Here is a 20,903-nt window from a genome sequence, read left to right as displayed (position 1 = left end):
GGATTTGCCAGTCAGACCAGTTAAGGCGAAGCAGAATTTGTATCAAAGACGAGGTCAGGTCGCTTGAAGTGGAAAATAATAATTGCAATAAAGGTTTTCAGGATAAACGCAACCTTATCCGTTATCCATTTAAGAACCGATTATGTTTACCTATTTCTGAGACAAAATGCTTTCCCCATACGTATCGTCAATGCTGTCATGTGTTCAATGCTGTCATGTGTTCAATTCTGTCATGTGTTTTCTTTATTTATTTCTTCAGAGAATGACGGGGGTTCGTTTGTGAGTCTTTCCGACTATTGGTTACGGGCCATAAATCATTTCTCCCTATATTTATCCAGTTAGTGTAGTTATCATTGCAATTCGTTTATTTGTACATAGTGATTGTTTAATAATTATATATATAACATACATTTACGATTTATTTTCTCGATAACATAAACATATTTTTCTTGACATCGGACCTATACAAAAAATGTTTTATTGTTTGCTTTCACACTTATTATCATACATGGGAAAACTTTAATATTTCACTCTTGTATATACTTAAGTTCAAAAAGCGGAATGTTTCGTCCCTGATAATGTCCGCACAGGCTTTTTACGCGCCATGCATTTTGCCCAATTTTCACAGAACAAGACACATAGTATTGTTGTGACATGTTTGTTTCTTGGAATTTGTATTGTAAAAATGTGTGTTACTTTAAACTCTTTAGGGCCGTGAATTTACGAACCTGTTTGAAAAAGAGTCGAACATGTCTGTTCAGTTTCATACAGGGTCTTTCATAGTATATATTATACAGGTTCGTAAACGTCTGTTCGGTATCATACTACTGAGAAAGGGTATGTTCCAAAAACGTAGACACACTTCTTATGATTTATGGCCAGACATGTGCAGCATCACACGCATCAGCATTAAGCAGTTTCTTGCAGCAATGATTCAGGCTCAGACATGTATGAAAATAGTAGCGTGCATGTTAAAATAATGGTCGTACATGTATACTTCGATCGTGCATATATGATGCAAGGTAGTACCTATATGAATGTGTCATACGCGTATGAAAGTTCAATCACGTACATATATGCAAGGTCGTACAATTTAATCAGGGTGAAACATTAATGATTCTGTGTCTCAAATGTAGGAGTTAGGGTTGTGCATGCAGGATTCAGGGTCGTTCATTTATGATCCATACAACACTAAGCCATTTTGTAGATAAATGTATACTCAATTGAAAACAAACAAAACGTTGCAATTACATTTCTATGACTGTGTTTAGGTTTTTACATATACAACTACCTATTTAGCGACTTTTTTTACTCTTATGTGGAACATTTGAGTCTGAAATTTTAGATCAAATGACATTTAAGTTATATTTTGTTATAGTTATAATAGATTCATAAGAAAACAAACAACTCAATCTGACTGAACATTATTATCATGAAAATAAACAGTTATGTACATTATTTAACGCATGTACCTGACAAGTTCATTTGTATAACACACTAACTGGCGTAAAGTTAAAAAGTAATGATCTTTTCCAACTCTGTGAGATTAATTGCTTTATAGAATAAACTATTCTTATATGGTCAATTTGTAGTTAACTGTTCTGTAAAATATCAAGAAAACAGGTTTTGAATAATTAATGAAATATTTCTCTTTTATAATGAGAATATTAGTAAATGAAAACAACAACCGTTGTAATTTCTACAATCAGAATGTATAATATATTTACTATATATCTACATCAGAATTTTATTTCAACATTTAACATAAACTCATGTTCAGATTTGATGCTAAATAATATGTTAAAAGGAGGGTGTGCCAATAGTCAGATATAACAACGACATACATGAAAACGTGTGAGATGGATTTTCATTCTAGCCTGTACAGTAAAGAAGAGTATTTCGTTTCTGTCTTCCTACGCGTATCTTTGCGTTTGAATACTTACATTTTATACGTAGCATTAGAACGACTATTGTTGTATTGTTGTCTTAAGTTCATATCAAGATTTTGCAGGTAAAACCTAAGACGCTTCTTGTTGAGATATATAAAGGCTCGTCACACATCAAACAATTATTCGATTTTAATACCTATACTTGTGTTTTAAGAAACGCGTGAATTAACAATGCAATATTAATTTTAACACGTATTAATCATAATACGAGATTCATTATTATAAAGTTGCAAGCAAAATTAAGAAAATGAACATTTTATTTGTCCTGGTATTTAACACGAGGTAAACACCAATCTGTTTATGCTATAATAGCTAATATCCATCGGGTTCGCCATATTTCCTGTAGTCGGAATTCGCCATGATGTAGTCTCCCTGACGCAAGACTCCCTGACATGTGCTACTCGCGCTCGCAACAACAGACACGTTGTGGCCGAGAGCTCTCAGACCATCTAGCACGATCTGAAAGGTGTCCATGTTCTATTTAAATACTAATGTACAATTATAGTGCATTGTTTTGATTATAATTTAAATATCTGTCTTTTATGCAACCAGTTGTTGTAAGAAGCTTGGAATAAAACTGCCCACCTGTGGAAATCCTTCTTGGATTCGAATATAATCGGGAAACAACTGGTGATGAATCCTCGGATAGTCTATAGATTCTTTCATTCCCCATTTAAACTGTAGTGTCTCAATCGTCACCTAGGTAACACCATATTCAGAAGTGTTTTTCAACGTTTGTAATCAAGAATAATTAATATAACAATGTCAATCCAAATGTGTAGATAAATTATGTTTTCATCACGCAAGCGTCTCGAATTGTTTATGCAAATAGTTTTAAACAATTTATTTTACATGCGTTAATGAAAGAGTTTTTCATCGCTTCTCAAAATCTGTTTGATATTCGGGATATGAGCGTGAGCCGTCTGGGCTCAAATTCGAAAATGTATTTTAAAACGTGATATAGTGACAGGTTTTAAGTCGTTGTGTGTCATCTTGAGCTTACTTCGTTTTAGTGAAGTTAGTTGGGACTTACTACAAAATGGCGTCTTTTTCGTGATTTCACCAGGTATAGTATTGTGATTATATGTCTTTCAAATGAATATGCCCTTTATGCTTTTCTGTTTATTGTTCCAAGATCATGTACCTCGGAATACAAAAATTATTGAAGGAAAACCGCTCGCAAATGTGTTGTTTAATTTCTTCGCCTTCGAGATGTTGGATGTACGAATATCGTGTTTTCTTTAAATAAACAGTATTTACACATGTGAACAGTAAAATATAACATACGCAACGACTATTATGTTTTCCAAATTTAAGTGTATCCCTTACTCTACTTTTATTTCAGAAATATAATGGTTTGACCCTCCTTGGTGTTATTGACATACTTTTATGCACACTGGGATTCTTGACTTTCAATCGACAAAAACAGCTCAACCCCATGTTATAAGGTTCATAATATTCCTTAGCATATGACCCAATATGTTTTATATGATCAATTTTGTAATTTTAAGTCATACTCTCAAATGTGACATAAACATCGATTTGAATATGTTCTCTCGTTCTTAAACCTCATATCTGGTGTGCGTAATTTAAGGCAGTTGACGGTATTATTAACTCAGTGTAATATTACTATGTTTATTAAAAAAAGATATGAATTTTCTTATATATTGAATATGCCTAAAACTGAAAACTATGACACTATTTGCAGGTAAAAAGACGCCAATTATAGATGTTGAGGATGCCAAAATTCAAATAGAAAGCGACAAATTTATGAAATCAAACCGGAAAACAAATAGAAAAATGTACATCTATGTTCCACGCCATTTAAAACACAAAACAATGACATATACGTACAAAATAACTGGAATGAAAAAAGAGAAAATGGTACAGGCGGTTCGATACTTTGCAAGGTTGTTGAGACAAAAATAGTACCATTATGTCGACCAGGAATACATGAAGCGATTCTGAAAAATCTGACGCGCGCTTAAAAGAGGCTTACTTCTAAGAAGATGCATATCGGTTGATAGGTTGTATTGCTAACTTACATTTTAAACTGTTTATTGAATATAATGACATTTCACTGCGTTTGCCACAACGATACTGATACACGTTTGTATCGTTAATGCGGCATATTTTAGACGACCTTGTTTTGAACAAGTTCTGTAGATGGTGAACATATTATACTCGTTAAAAAGTGAACTTGTAGTGAATAGAGAGATTTGTGCACATGTAATACACGATATGAATTTAGTAGAAGTGATAGAAACATACATTTATTTTATGTCTCTCGTACACACTGTGAATAAATATTATTAAAGACTGTTGTATTAAGAAAATAAAGTATTGGTTCATCAAGGAATTATTTAGTTTGTTCCTAACAATACCTGCTAATCTAAGTAGATGTTAAGCTGAGTACAATTGCAAATACATGTATATTCAGTGGCATCGTAGGTAGAAATAGCGTATCACAGATAATGGTTTATTTTAATATTGAAAACACGAGTAAGAAACTTGCAGCATGATATATACGGAATGAAAAGTGTAATCAAATAGCACTTAAAGCTATTATAGATCAGATAAATATATAAAGACTTTATTAAAACAATACAAACAGCTGCAGATATTTTCGTTTGGTGCATGTGTCTGTTAGTGCTGTTTAAAACCGTCTCTGTTGAGGGATTCTTTTCGGCATATTCTACATTTGCGGTCCATGAATGGGGAATGGTATATCTGTCCTCCTCTATATTTTAATTCGTTACTAAATAAACTGCAAGTAATGAAGCATTTATTATGACACCAGCATCATCGGAAAAGACAGTAACAAGAATGGTAAGAAAACTGTTCATATAAGAAAAAGTTCCACATATCATAAACTAGCTTAAATTCATTAAAATATAACTGCAAAGGGCTGATAACATTCTATAATCTCCTATATCAGCAACCGCACAGGCCAAAGCCCATCCCCTGTGTTAATTGATTCAGTAGGTAGGAATGTCTTTCGTACAGCCTTTTTAAAATTCTAGAGTAAGTAACGTTATTATGAAAGGTGCTTTACAATTATAATATTGATGTTCACGCATACACTTTATTAAAGATGGATATGTATTTCGTGTCAAACCCTTTAACATGGGACTGAGCTGTTAGTAAGGTCCCAAAATATGCTTAAATTCAAGTCAGTTCCAGAAGGGTGGGTTTAATTAATATATTTCAGCTATAAATTACTTTTTAGAAATACAACCGCATCGAGAAAACGAAATTATCGTGATGTTACATATATTTTACTATACACATTGGCAAAAAAGTGTATATTATAAGACAAAGTGACATTAGTACATTAATTTGCTGGAGGGTCACGAATGCACACAAAAGATTTGTTGTTGGTTTTCCTTCAATAACTTCAAAATACAAAAATCTAGAATTTTGACGAAAAATACCGAGGGAGGCACAAACATCGTAGCTCCGAAAGGGCATGTATGTTAACCAAAGAACCATATGAAGTGGCTTAGCGAAGAAAAATGCACGATACTTCTTCACGATAAGCATCAAAACCACGCCGTTTTGTAAATCAGTTCCAACTAACCTCATATAAACGCCGTATTGCATGCCACCCCCCTCTTGATGTGGAGTTAAAACAAATAAAATGTTGTACTGTGCGTGACGAAATAATAGAGAAATAGAAATATTTCGATATTGCGATATTGTATTTAAAAAAAACAACAACACATAAACAATCGATGGACGATGATGTGGTTGTGCTCGGGACAATTCTTCGTCTTTTATTACTTAAAACGCCCTCTACAAACTCTCTATGGTAAGCCGCATTATCGGTTTATATATTTTGGTGAGCCGCATTATCGGTTTATATACTTATAAATGTACTCGCTTATTTTGAATGTTAGGTTGGGAAGACGCATGAATGTTTTACAAAGCGTAAAAATGCATTCATTTATGTCGCGCTTACCAAAGCTGTTGTAGTTGTAATTCTTGTACCACCTGCAGCTCCGATGACCAGTCTCACATTACCGTCTCCATCAACTACAATGCTTGGACACATGGACGACATGGGACGCTTCCAAGGAGCTATAAAATTCGCCTTAGAAGCCGGTACCCCGAAATAGTTCACTGTCCCCGGAGTAGAGAAATCGTCCATTTCGTTGTTGAATATGATTCCCGTTCGACTGCCGATCACTTTGGAACCAAAGCTGAGACAATAAATTACACTCTTCAATATATACATAATTTATTAAACGGTCCATATGCCCACACCATAAAGTAACTTGTTTCGACTGAGTTTGTACACGTTGATTTGCGTGCACTTTTGTTTTTTTGAAAAAAAGTGTTACGTATTTAGATTGTAAGAAGTAGTTAAATGGCATACATGTAAGATATAAATATGGTACTATAAAATATGTTTGCAAATGTAACTTTTTAAAACACAATACTACATTGTACAACGTGTGTTCAAAAATGTATTGTCTAGTGATGGCATTAAACGATAAAATTGTGTGTTCCACTTGCCGCAGGTTGGTTGTGCTTGTTATGGACACTGCGTCTCCGTTTGGCCCAATGACGGACAGGTGGGCGGTGCCGTGATCCTCCCAGGCGCTGTGAAATATTGGTTTGTAGTAGTCCGAACCGAACGTTCGCGAATCATCGATCTGTTGCTTGTGGGTGAAGCCAAATGAAGGATCAGTCATGTTCTGCACAAGCTGTGAACATTATTGACATTTTATTTCCAATTACTTGAAAATGATTACCGTTTAAACACACCCCTCTTATGAGGTACATAATACATATTGACTAAGGTATCTAGTGGATCAAACATCTTGTATTTATATCTAAGTAATGAACGACCAAAGAAACGTTTTAATTTGATATATGTTTGAAAGTCTGCAAATGCATTGTTCACCATTGAAGCATTGCTATAACAACTTCCCTTCACCTGTTGGACTTGATTGTCTATTTGAGAGTCCTGTTAAAAATCCAATCACTCTGATCTGACAAAAGCTGAAATTGGGTTTTATAATAAAAGTGTATAACCATGCAAAAAGCAGCACCAGGCGGAGAAAAGTTTTATGATAGCAAATAACAAGTTGCGTATGATTGCTACACAAACAACAACAGTTCCAAAAACAGAGCACACTCCATGAAAATACAGCAACTTTTCCGCCGTCTTGAAACGATCGAAACAAATCATTTGGGTATTGTATCGATTTTATTAAACTTAAAACAAAATATCCGACCCAGGGTCAGTAAAACGTAAATTATCTGAATCCAATTACCATTAAACTTCGTTTGGTTTTATGCTAAAACGAGTTACAGTTTGGTTAAATTTGGAAATATGAAACAAATTTTTGTATATATATGTATATAAGCTTTAGACATGTAATCATATTCGTATCTTAGTCATGCAATATAAAGAAGAATGCATACATGGAATATTACTCCTTCCAGCCGTCGTTCGCAGCATTTGGCCGTCTTTGTAAGAGAGCCACCTTATGTAACTATTTTTGTTTTTGGCATAAAAGTTTCAAACATATATTTTATCTTTATAGCTATTCTGCTTAAGGGGATCTGCACGAGAGCAGCCTGTTTAGTTAAGTCTATAACTATTTATTTTTTTATCGATTGAAAAGAAAAGCCTTAGGATTTTTTGAAATGCTGTAAAGACCGTTTCCTGGGACAAGAACCAGTAATTGGTTTCCATGAGGGAGATCTAAAGAACGCTACCACAGTTGGTATCGAACCCGTGGCCTTCCGGTCGGACACTTTATCCATAACGCATCGGCGACCTCAAATAGCAGCTTGTATGAAATGGACACAGGAGTAAAGCTCCCTAGTCGAAATGAAGACATAATCCGTTTAGTTCTGACCACCAATTTTTCAGTTTTACTTTATTTGTCTGACTTCACAGAGGTTTAATTGCACTGTTGTTTGCGGCTAAAAAAAATGTCGATCGATTGAACATTCATACTTCCAAAAACAATTATTAAATATATCTTTTCCACGAAGGTGTTCGCTGACCTTTGTAACATACGTCCTGAATGCATCCGAGCCAACGGTGCTGTCACCAAGGTTTGTTCGCAATGAATAAGCATGCTTCATTGCTTCTGTCACACGGTGCCATGTGGTGGTCGCCTTGGCAACGTTTGATACGCTATCCGCAGTAAAGTTGTAATCTGTCGCAAAACATATAAGATGTTAAAATCGGACGATTTTAACAAACTAAACATTTCATAAAAAATATATACTTGTGTGCATCTATCTTTTTATAAAAAATATATTGTTAAATAAATCAGTAGAAATTACGTGTACCTTTGAGGATGTTCAATATGAACAGGTACACGGCTCCACTTGATGGAAGAGGTGGCGAGTATACGGTATTGTTGTCATGTAGATGAAAATGTAACGCGTCTTCAACCAGTGACGTATAGTTGGCCAAATCGTCTTTCGTGATTATACCGCCTGCAAATTTAAATAAAAAGTATACTATTTACTGGCGAATAGGTCCAATCTCAATCGAAATACTGTTAATTTGGTTGATACAAACCCTGACGTATTGCGATGTACTCAAATATCAAACCATATTCAATAATGCGATACGCATAAAACGTACGGTAATTTTCTTACCCGCCTCCTGTATGTCTGCTACTATGTCGTCTGCTAATGTTCCATTATAAAACGAGTGTGGTCCTTTGTCTGCGATAAGCTCGAATATTCGAGCCAATTTTGGAAGTTTCATAATTTCGCCTTCTATATACAATGCACCCGTGGATGGATTCGTGATCAGTTGTCTAAACAAAAATATAATTCGCTTAACAATTTGAAATATGAACACGTATTAATACGGTTATATCGCATGTTGATAATATATATATTGCGTAATAAAGTGTTTTATTGGCGATATCATTCCCATCAACTTATACACAATGCTCATTGTTTAAGTACAATATCTATAGAAGTATGCAGATACAATTAAAATACAAAATTTATATCGCACATGTATAACTCACTTCATAAACGATATAAACAATATATTGTGACTTTCGAGTGAAACAAATAATAATATTATTTTTCGCGGCACACTTGATTTATTCAATACTCGTTGTAAAAAAACATAGAAGCAATTTGCTTTATCAGATTGTTAATATATGTTCTTACTTAAATCCAGGGAATTCATCCGCAAAATCTTTTTCGAAAACCATGGCTTCCCTCAATGCTTTGCTTACACGGAAACCATCTCTACAAAGCTTTATTGTTGGCTGAATTAGCTGTTTCCATGGTAAACGACCGCCCAGTTTCCAAGCTTCATATAAACCGCGAATCTCCCCCGGAATTGCAATAGCTTTTCCACCTAAATAAAAGAACTAGAAATACTATGTTTTTGCTGTGGTTTTGATAACTCCTTTACTTGTTTGTAATGCTAAAACATAAAGTTTTTTTCTTGCCTGCAGTGGAGGAGGAATTCTTTTCGGAAGTAAACATGTCCTCAGTTGCCATGGAGGGCGCCTGCTCCCGAGATACCACAGAGTGCATCTTGTCCAACTGTCTAATGACCAAAGTACATTTGAATATCAATGGAACAGTGACATAGTTGCAGCAATATGATAGCAATATCCAAAATGATAAGAATTGAATTTCTTTCGTTCCTTAAATTAATTGGGCCTGTAAATAAAAATGCCTAATATTGCAGCGGTTGTTCTACATAAGTTGCATTTCCGACTGCCATACTGCTTTACGACTGGTAAAATACATAGCAACACAAACATATATTTATTTGCGGACCCAGGTTGTTAAGTTACCTGAACATTTGCTTAAAGTGGTATAATCGAATATTTATGTTTATCGTTGTCAATTTTACCCATGACCGTATATAAATTACAATAACTTTGACATAAACAAAACAGCAGTCACTTTCCAGAGTAACTCTTCAGTACTTTTAAACTTGTCATAATGTCCAATTTTAAGATTTTAATTAATTATAGAGCCTAAGCTAATGATGCGGTCTTAACCTAGTTTAAATAATTTGTTATTAACGCAGGGTTAGATTCGGACGGGAAAAAGGACAGACGACGCACCGGGTATAAACCTAGTGTCCCAATCCGGTTCACCGTTACGATTCCAAAAAAACCAAACCACATGCCTGTTATAGTACATGAGAAAATGACCACCGCCTATACCACAACTTTGCATGTTGTGAATCCCCACACACAAGATGGCCGCTATTGCCGCATCGACAGCACTCCCCCCTTGTACCGCCATCACGTGACTGGAATATACGTGTACATTATATATATCATCCGAACCTTTAATGTATGTATGTACTTCATACACGACGCCGTCGATATTTACCAACTAAAACTGTAGACGAACTGCTTAAACACATTGTTACATACTTTCCTATTTTGGAACATTCTGCGTTGTCAGCAGCGACCGCAGCAAAGCGATATTTTCCTTCTGGTGACGGAGATTTGGGAGAAAATAGCGGTGATATCAACGGTGCTGATGCTAACCCTGTGTGATAAGATTTCTGTAGTCCGATGCCAAAACCGAGTCCGAAAGCAACAATGGCAGCACAGAAGAGGATTGTCACAATTGCCCATGCTCGCGATGTAGATATAGTCCTGGATTTAACACAATTTTAAACATAATTAAAACTACGAAGCAGTGGCTGAGTGCAAACAGGTCTTGTGTTTACTTATTTTTTGTTCATCTCATGATCCGCTGTATTGACTTTAATGTCTGACACTATATGTACTCGGGTCTCGTGCGATAAAGGGATGCCTTATACATTTGTTATGGAGGCTTAAAACACATCCTTACACGTTCATATTGCTTATGAAAAACATGGTGTCATCTTAAATCGATACATACTTTATTATGAAGTCGAGCAATATCTTACGGGTAAAAATGCGTACTCATCCAAGACAACAGTTAAACAACTCGATAATAAAATGGTAACACGATTTCCCACAATCCTTTCGTGGTAGTCGGAATTTGTTTTATGCCACCATTTTTATGCATATAAAAAGTATCATAAAACCAATCGTACAGTAAGTTAGTTTTATCTGAGCAAATCTTAAATTCTTACCACCAAATATTCACAATCGAAACACTTATTTTATACTAAATTCAGCAATAATTACTATCACATTTCGAGATTGATAACAATGACTCTAGATAGTTTATAAGTAAAAACAATTATGCAGATATGTCCATGACTATGAATATTAAATAGTACATTGTACTACTGCTTAAACGAAAGCGGGGACATTAAGTTTTCATTGTTCAGCTACATTTATAGTGTGTGTTTTTCATGTACACAAAATGTGTTGCAAAAAAAAATATGTTGCAAACAAGGATCTTTCATCTATTGTAAAATCACGTTTAGACTTTTTTTGAGTGCTACTATATCTGCTAGAGTAAGGTAAAACTACAAAAACAAATAGTTCAATATGTGATTTTTGCACAGCTTTCAACTTGTCGGAAAAATTAGTATCAGCCGCCACTCTTTTATGCGCAGATTTTTTCAGTGCATTGTTTCCCACTTTGCCAAATTTTAAAGCATATCTTTGAGAAAAAACAAATCTCACAAAATTGTGTGCATCATTCTAGGCTGGTTCAAAAACTTGTAAAATCCTTCCTGCAAAAATTGCGCCTTGTATGCAGTTTTGTTAATAATTACCTATTCCGAAATTTACTTATCTTCTTTGATCCTGTAGAGAAGTTGAAACTGTAAACCATTTTTTCTACGCGTTCAATACTACGAACTTCTTTGGAATAGTCTGTTTGAAGATATACCGTGTCCTTTTTCCAACAAACAACTTTCTATTTCGATGTGAATACCTTACACCTAAGCAAAACACAGAAAGTATTTTGAATTTTCAACGATATATCGTTATTTCGAAACGTTTCGCATATTACCTGGCACCAGCCAACAATTATTGATTCTGTCGAGTGTTGATGTCACGTTAGTGCTCTCGTCTTTTCACCTAGTATTCTGCTCTACCTTTACGTGTACTAAATCCCTAGTACTCTAACCAGTCTTTTGCACTACCTCTACTTGTACTAATCCTCTTGTACTCAAACCAGTCTTATGCTCTGCCTTTACTTGTACTATGCCTCCTGTACCTGGTAATTTTCTCTACCTCTACGTGTTCTATTCATCTTGTGCGCCATCCAGTTTTCTGCTCTACATTTACTTGTACTATACCTCTTGTACTCCATCCGGTCATTTGCTGTACCTCTACTTGTTCTATACCTCTTGTGCGCCACCAAGATTTCTGCTCTACCTTTACTTGTACTATACCTCTTGTACTCCATCCGGTCATTTGCTCTACCTCTACTTGTACTAAACCTCTTGTTCACCACCCAGTCATTTGCTCTACCTCTACGTTCATTATACCTCTTGCGTGCCACCCATTTTTCTGCTCTACCTTTATTTGTACTATACCTCTTGTACTCCATCCGGTCATCTGTTTAACCTTTACTTGTAGTTTACTTCTTGTGCGCCAGCAAGTTTTCTGCTCTAGCTTTACTTGTATTATACATTTTGTACTCAAACCAGTCTTCTGCTCTACATCTACTTGTACTTTTATATGTCATTTGCTTTACCCCTACGTGTACTATACTTTTTGTATTTCAACCAATCTTCTGCTCTACCTCTACTTGTAATATACCTCTTGTACTAAAGCCGGTCATTTGCTCTACCCCTACTTGTACTATACCTTTTGTATTTCAACCAGCCTTCTGCTCTACCTCTACTTGTAATATACCTCTTGTTCTCCAGCCGGTCATTTGCTCTACCTTTATTTGTACTATTCAACTTATACTCCAACCAGTCTTCTGCTCTACATATATGTGTACTATACCTCTTGTACTCCAACCAGTCTTCTGCTCTACATCTGCATGTACAATACATCTTGTACTCCACCCGGTCTTTTGCTCTACCCATACTCGTACTAAAGCCCTTGTTCTCCACCCGGTGGTTTGCTCTACCCGATTATATTATTTATGTATTCATTGATTTCCCTTTATCGCTTTATGAACACTTAAATGTACCAACGTGTATTTTTCTCCACCACTTGGTTATTTCTTTAGTGATATTATGGGCATTTGAATGGACTGTTGAATTGAGCTGAAAAGAATTAACAGGTCAAAAGAGTTAGTTAAAATGTGGTAACCGACCAATTAACTGCAACTCATCTTGCCTCCAGCTGTTTATATATATATATATATATATATATATATATATATATATATATATATATATATATATAGATTGGAGAAATATGCTGTTCAAACAGTGCTAATTACATATTTTATACATATGCCCTAGCGCTTTCGACTTTTCGTCTTCATCAGGGGCTTGTGTTGACAAGTCAAAAAGTGATTGACTCGATCGTTTTATTAATTATTTATTATCGCCTATGATAAACAATGTAATAAAAAAATTAATGCATGCCGTTGCGACGATCACTTTCTTGTGATTTTCTTGGGTATTTTAAAAGATCTCATAGCCATGTTTTTAACGCTGAAATGGTTGTTTGTTTGTTTGTTTGTCAGATAAACAGCAATATGACTGTTAAATATCCATCCGTCTGTATGCAAATTCATTATCAAAGAGATCCGAGACTTTGCCCTCCGTATGCAGCGGTATGGACATGAAAAGGATGCAACGGTAGACACCCTCCTTAACATAGCAGAAAATAAGATCGTAAAGGAGAAATGTGCTTTCAAGCAGAGAGTGATCTTGGACTTTTTCGTGAAATCGTTAACTTCAAGAATGAGTAGGTTTTGAGATTATGAATATCTTAAAAAATAATTATGACGCTGTTTTTTGCTTGTGTGTATGTTTTATGAAATGTGGTACAAGTATGTATTGAATAATAAATCGTGTATCTACAACAATCTTATTTGTGTCGTCACTCGCCTATATAACAAATGCCACGTACGAATATGTATAAAGCACCACGCTCACTTTGGGATTAATCAAAACTAGTCGGTATGGATTTTGTTTTGCTTTTAATCGATTAAAAACACATTTTTTAAGAATGCAATTAACATCATCAGTACCTGCGTACAGTTATCACATGGTACATGTAAATGTATATGGTTTGTTTTATTTTTATGTGATTCTGTACACAATGCATACAATGTATATTTTGGCAATATGAAAACTCTTGGTAAACCGGAACTCTCTGAAAACCGGACGATCAGGCCGGTCCCGAGACCGTCCGGTTTACTGGTTCGATATTTTACATGACTCACCCAGTCCTCTAGGCCAAAATGATCCGTAAAACAAATTTGTGTCTTTGTGTCGTATGAACGAATCTGCACTAAAACTAAATTTAGATTCACATCGTACATCAAATCATTTCTGTCATCAGTTGTCAAAACGAAAGTAAGCTTGATATTCAAATGCATTATTTTTCTCTTTCCGGGTTATTGTTTGAGTATGTTGATGCTGCATTAACACATATAACTGTATATGAAGTGAAAACACCAAAAATAAACAACGGTTGCGATAGAGACTTATCAACATGGCATATACTGTTAGATGCCCATAATATCACTTTAACTGATGACACTTGCGAAAATCTGGCACAATAAACATCTATGGAAAAGAATTCAAATCATTATTTATTATAACTTGTTCAATCCTTTCTGGCATGAATATTATTTACACGTCTCGTTCAAGCTTTGCTGATAGTAAATGTCGATTAAACAAAAGATTAATAGTGGATTTTAAAAAAGTAATTTATAACAAAAAACCTAATGCTTAAAGATCAAAATGTAAAATGTTTTTGTGGTTTAAGTAATAATATGACGTTTACTTTTTTTTTGTCTGTGCACAGGTTTATAAATTAATATTAATTACTGGGAAAAATTAATTAATTGGAAAAATATTATGCACATTATTTATATCTACTGTTTCAAAAGATGTTTAAAAAATTCCTTTAGCAAATAGGAAAATAACATTTGCTTGGACACAAAGCAGAATTATGTTTTAATAAGATATAACTGCACAAATATATATTCTAGTATTTACCCAGCTTTCTCCATGTTCAAAAATCCTGTTGATCCTGAAACATTCAATCGAAGTCAACAACGCAGAAGATACTACGTGATTCGCAAAGTGTGGAGCTTAAATTAACAGGGAATACTTGTATTATACGAAGATAGTGAACAATTATATATGCAAGTAAGTGTTTCTGAACTACGGGACGCACGTTAGCTAGATTCATAATGATGTATTGATTAACGATCCTTAAATACACCACAATATGCTTGAAATAACTGTCTCTGTATGAACAGATGTTTAAACGTAACACTACGTGATCGTTAACAATAAAACGACGCTTTTAAAACAATGCAGTATTTAATAATATAACACAAAAATTTCTAGACTCTGTGTTCGTTGATTCTTTTAAAAGGATACAACTCTGGTTTCGTTAATAATATCACAACGGTGGTAAATCAGAGTCTCTTAATTTCATTACACCAAAAATACAATTTAGACCAGAATCCTTCATGTTTGTGCGGTTTTACAATTTTATTTTGTATTAAAATTTAATTGATTCACTGTTGGCGTATTTTTTCTTGGCAAATATAATCGCTAACGTTGTCATCGTTACGTCCCTCCAGTCTGTAATTATTTGAAATACATGATTGTTAATATATCCATTTGAACAAGGTAGACACATGATTGTCATATGTTTGAAATTAATATAGCAAACTCCATTGCCAAGAAAACGCACAATTAAATTAATGCAAATGTTGAGTGTATATGCCTGCGTTCGAGCGTTATCTAGACTGTAACTCTATCATCCATAATGTAATTTGTAAATCAATGATATGATTAACATGTTTTTAAAGACGAAGTGTCGCTTTTAAAACCAGCGTATATTACTATATCGTCAATGTTATATTTAAAGGTCATTTATTTCAATTAAAAGGTTTACCTGATGTTTAACTTCATATTTTATATAATATAAATAATTAAACATTCCCAAAACGGTCACCTTGAAGGAACTGCATGTTGTGTGCTAAATGAAAGTCCCTACTTTAAAATTTAAAATCACATCTACTGGTTCAAACATGGGAATGATATGTTGTTGCAGATTTAACTTGATAATACCAACGGCAATGGTATAATAATAAGTTAAATGTGTTAATCCTCTTCAAATTACATGCTGTATGAAAAGCACGTGTCCTGAGCCCACATGTCAAGTTTAGGCTCATTTGTTTTTACTTATTTGCAAAGTAAGAGGACGCTCTTAATGCGTAGCATAGAGGCATCTATTGTCCATGAGATTGATATACCAAAAATAGTTTATTATGTAATTTTCATTTTTTATTTTCATAAACAATCAGGCAGTGGACATTTGCCCTACACGAATTCTTAAAAAGTACTATGTTTACATGCTGAATGCTCCAGTAAACATTTCATGAATGTCCCGTATATCTATTCGGTTCTTCTGAATGATTCAACATGAAACAGAACATTTTAATGGAAGCATTTTAAATGAAATCAGAACAATTATTTTTTTTACATATGCAAGTTACCAATAATATACAACAAATACAATCAAGAACATGTTTGAATTAGTCAAAGCGTTGTTGTTGTTTTTTATTTGAATGCAAATCGTGATTACGCACAACTTCTTTTGTACTTACTAGTGGCGAAGAAACGCAGAGTTGGGCAGGATGTCTACAATCGTCACTATCTGTTTATTTGAAAAGAAAAATGATTATATTAATGCATTAAATAGTGACTGTATAAGAGATACATTTGATACACTTTGTTTTAATATTGCACAGTCTCAAAATAATGGTGATTGAGATATATTTTTACGCTCGTTAATGAAGTTATTGAAAATATAAGCTCACCATTATTTAAAAGGCATTGTACTGGCAAAACATGTTTTGGAAACAATAAGGATGCATCATATATTGATGATGAATGTAAATTTTAAAAACAGAGTTATTATAAAACCCTGAATGCATACAGAAACTTTCATACAAATGAAAATAGAAAAAATATGGTGAAAGTATTTATAAAAGTACAATTAGAAAAAAGAAAAGTATTTATGACAAAAATCTGGCACTGAAACTAGAAAATGCAAGACTAAGTAATGCAAAATTATATTGGAAAATGTTAAGAAGTACTAGTGTTGGAGTGAAATAAACACAACATAAAAAGTAAAGATTTTTTAAAGTATTTTAAATCAATAAATGATCCTAGTTCTTCATGTTACCAACCCGATGAAAATATTTTATTTTTTGAAGACAGATATTTGAATGGTGAACTTAATATAATGTTTGATGAATTAAATGTACCTTTTTCTGACCAGGAATTTATGAATGCCTGTAAACAAATACACAATGGAAAATCAAGTGGTCCTGATTATCTAATCAATGATTTTTTTTTAAATTTGGGCTTCATAGTCGTAGCTTTTTAAAAGTTGTATGTACTTTATTTAATAAGCTGTTTGAAAATGGTCATTTCCCTGAAATGTGGAGTGAGGTTTTTATTGTACCATTATATAAAAGGGAAGTAAGAATGATGTTAACAACTACAGGGGGGTTACATTATTAAGTACATTTGGGAAATTATTTACTAAAGTCATTAACAATAGACTGAATAATTGGGCAGAAAATTATCATGTATATATAGAATCACAGGCAGGTTTTAGACAAACATGGGTACTATCGATAATATTTTTGTATTACATGTTGTTTTTAATTATTTACTTAATGAAAAAAAGAGATTGTATGCTGTATTTGTGGATTTTACGTAAGCGCTCGATTATTTGGTTCGAGAAATTATCTGGTATAAACTTTTGAAACTAGGAGTTCGAGGAAAAATGATAAATATTATTAAATCTATGTATGTAAATGTGAAATCAAGAATCAAATTAGGTAATAGAATAAGTAATTAAGACTTCTCTTGTTTATTAGGAGTGAGACAGGGTGAATCTGTATCACCATTCCATTTTTCTATTTATTTGAATGATATTGAGGAACATTTTATGTTAAATGGTTTTAATGGGATTGATATTGGAATGTTGAAATTATTTCTGTTTCTATATGCAGATGATATTGTTATTATGGCTGAATCGGAGGAAGAACTTAATAAAGGTTTGTGCTTGTTGGAAGAATACTGTGATAGGTGGACACTTTGTGTAAATTCAAATAAAACTAAAGTAATGATTTTTTTTAAAGAAGGACAATTAAGGAGAAATATGAATTTTGCATATAAAGGCGAGGTTATAGAAATTGTAAAATCCTTTACATATTTAGGAATTGTATTTACCACCGGAGGATCATTTAACCATACTTTTGAAACTCTTGCTGGACAAGCTTCAAAAGCGGTTTTTAAATTAAATTCATATTTACTTAAGTTTCCTTCAGTCAATATTCAGACCAAATTACCGCTGTTGGATCAACTTGTTTTACCCATTTTAAATTATGGCTCAGAAATATGGGGATTAAATGAATCCATGACACTTGAGAGAGTACATTTAAGTTTCTGTAAACAATTATTAGGTGTGAAAATTCAAACTCAAATAATTTTGTGTATGGAGAACTTGGTTAGAACATCCTTAATCGTGAGACGTGCAGTTAATGTAATAAGGTATTGGCTTAAAGTTACCCAGTTAGAAAACCATAAATATGTTAAGTGTATATATTTACATATGTGTTACATTTTGATAAGTAAACCAAATACGCACACATGGGCAAAAGCTGTTTGTAACTTGTTGCAATCCTTGGGATTACATTATGTATGGATAAACCAAGGAGTAGGTGATGATAAGTGCTTTTTATCTCTTGTTAAATCCAGATTAAATGATGCTTTTATACACAATTGGATGTCTGAACTGAGTAATTCATCAAAGGCAGTAAGTTATAATCTTTTTTTGTAAATTTGAATTCCAGCCTTATTTAAATGATGTTACTATTGATAGAGTATCCTCTCATAGATTAGAAATAGAGTCAGGCAGATGGCAATAAAACCAGAATCTATACCAGTCCAGGAAAGAAAATGTCAACATTGCAATGTCTTGGAGGATAAATTCATTTGTGTTTGAATGTTCCTTACACAATGATATTAGAAAAAAAATACATAAAGCAATATAACTGGAAAAGACCAAATATTCCAAAATTTATAGAGTTTATGCAATCTGATAACCAAACAATACACATAAATTTAGCAAATTATGTTCATAAAGCATTTATTCAAAGAAATGTCTATAAATATTATTTTGAGTAATTTACATGTCAGACAAGTTGACTTCTCGCTGTAAATAGCGCTATTTATGTTAACATCATGTTGAAATACATGTATCTTTTTAACAATGTATGTATAGAACATAATATAGTTTGAATATGATCAATCATGTCATATACTTGTATTTATTGATGACCACTTGCATGCATTTTGTTTGTATAAATACATTCAACATACATGTGCACTCATTGACTGTAATGTTCAATGTATCTTGAATAAACCATGTTTATTTGAAATTATATTTGTAAATATAAGGTAAAGGCGTTAGTTACACCTCTGAAATATGCTATTATTTGAATAGATAGCATACGCATGCGTATGTTTCTGACACATTGACTAATACTCCGTGTATAAAAGAATATGTAACGCTTGCCGATTGTGTGGTGATTTGTTTGTTCTCTGTAGCAAATTATATAACAAACTTGCTGATTTGAATATTGCTAACATGTTTTGTACATCGAATGTACAAAATGTAAATGCATGTGTCGATGAAAGTATTCTGCGGGTCTAATTATATGTAGCATCAACAGATTGTGAATGTATTTGCTGCTGATATAATCAGTGAACAAGTATCAAAATAAATTTAATTTATACCGATTTTGAATTATTTCTCGTGTTTAAATGTAGGTTCTAGTCTAGGTTCTGATCCAAAGTTATGTCACCAGGTCAAGTCTTCGCCAATTTGTGTTTCTTGAACTCTGTTAATACATGGCTTTGACGATGGCTTCAGCATGATAACCAATCTGACTAAAGTTGTGCCTATCCGGATCCATGGACCACCATAGTGGTGTTGTAACATCATAACATATCTTTTATTGGGAAAATACGCCGATAATTATGCTTCCTAAAATGACGTCATATAAGCATGTAGCTTTCAGTCATACTGGATCTCAAATATAGAAGACATTAAGCAGTTCGAATCGCGAACAATTTCCTTTCAAACAACATAAGTGTTGTGTAATTAAGAAGAAATGCATTATGACAATTGAGCGCAAAAAAGAGACTGCTTAAATTCAAAGCGTACCGTATGCAGCAATCAATATGATGTTCGAATGATGTCATTTTCAGCTGTAGCGCGAGGCCGACTTCCTGAGGCTGCCATCGAGGGGCTTTTTGCGTGGCCTTTCAATCGCAATCTGCGTTTCGAAGCATCTGATAGGCAAATACAAAGCGCAATTGAAATAATTAATTTTACTCAAGCCTTATTATTGCAACTTAAAGGTTGCCTTTTTTACAGATTTTTGTATGTATTTAAGTTGTCAGTTAAAGCTTTATATTGATAAATGTAAACATTGGATCTAAAAAAAAACTAAAGAAAGAGTAAATTTAAAAAAGAAAGAAAAAAAGTAACCCTCAACAGGACTCGAACCACTGAACCCTGGAGTCTTGGAGTTAAAAGTCTACCACTGAGACCACTCGCATCCGTGCTTATACCATGAGTAATGTAATTTTTTTCACAAAATATAACGACATCAACCATTCAATCGTTTCGCGTTGTGTAACGCTTTATTTATAATTTTCAGGTTTTTAAATCGTCAAAAAGATACATATAACTGGATATTTTAGCGCATGGTAAATGTTCCAGTAGTACTGGTTCCTCACAAATAACATAACTAAAACGAAAATTGCGAATCTAAAATTTTTTTTTTTAAATTTTGTCA

The 20,903-nt window shown here is 33.6% G+C and overlaps 2 protein-coding genes across 3 annotated transcripts in view; one reads left to right on the top strand and one right to left on the bottom strand.

The window, feature by feature from the left end:
• Positions 1 to 20,903, top strand: part of LOC127832755 (dynein regulatory complex protein 10-like) — a 218,541-nt gene that overhangs the window by 113,938 nt on the left and 83,700 nt on the right. The gene's annotated exons all lie outside the window — the stretch shown is intronic.
• LOC127832776 (glutathione hydrolase 1 proenzyme-like) lies at positions 1,632 to 10,162 on the bottom strand. Of its 2 annotated transcripts, XM_052358344.1 has the most exons (10): positions 10,089 to 10,162; positions 9,398 to 9,494; positions 9,111 to 9,303; positions 8,580 to 8,743; positions 8,265 to 8,414; positions 7,974 to 8,128; positions 6,468 to 6,658; positions 5,911 to 6,151; positions 2,535 to 2,648; positions 1,632 to 2,408 (listed from the first exon to the last, which is right to left on the bottom strand). In XM_052358344.1, exons 1-10 carry the CDS (start codon positions 10,140 to 10,142, stop codon positions 2,262 to 2,264), a joined length of 1,506 nt encoding a protein of 501 aa, XP_052214304.1. In that variant the 5' UTR covers positions 10,143 to 10,162; the 3' UTR covers positions 1,632 to 2,261. The 2 variants fall into 2 exon arrangements, with proteins under 2 accessions (XP_052214304.1, XP_052214305.1); XM_052358345.1 differs by lacking the exon at positions 10,089 to 10,162 and having other exon boundaries at positions 9,398 to 9,606.

This window comes from Dreissena polymorpha, chromosome 1 (assembly GCF_020536995.1).
Source record: "Dreissena polymorpha isolate Duluth1 chromosome 1, UMN_Dpol_1.0, whole genome shotgun sequence".
Lineage (NCBI taxonomy): Eukaryota > Metazoa > Mollusca > Bivalvia > Myida > Dreissenidae > Dreissena > Dreissena polymorpha.
The sequence above is the reverse complement of the archived record's forward strand: the minus strand, read 5'-3'. Positions and strand labels throughout refer to the sequence as shown.

What these genes read in the sequence shown, in the direction of transcription:
- LOC127832776 (XM_052358344.1), bottom strand. Translation starts at nt 10,142, where the DNA reads ATGCAAAGTTGTGGTATAGGCGGTGGTCATTTTCTCATGTACTATAAC. An exon ending in TCATGTACTATAACAGGCAT is followed by an intron (nt 9,495 to 10,088) that starts GTGGTTTGGTTT and finishes GTCATTAGACAG; the next exon opens with TTGGACAAGATGCACTCTGT. An exon ending in ACAAGCACAACCAACCTGCG is followed by an intron (nt 6,152 to 6,467) that starts GCAAGTGGAACA and finishes TTATTGTCTCAG; the next exon opens with CTTTGGTTCCAAAGTGATCG.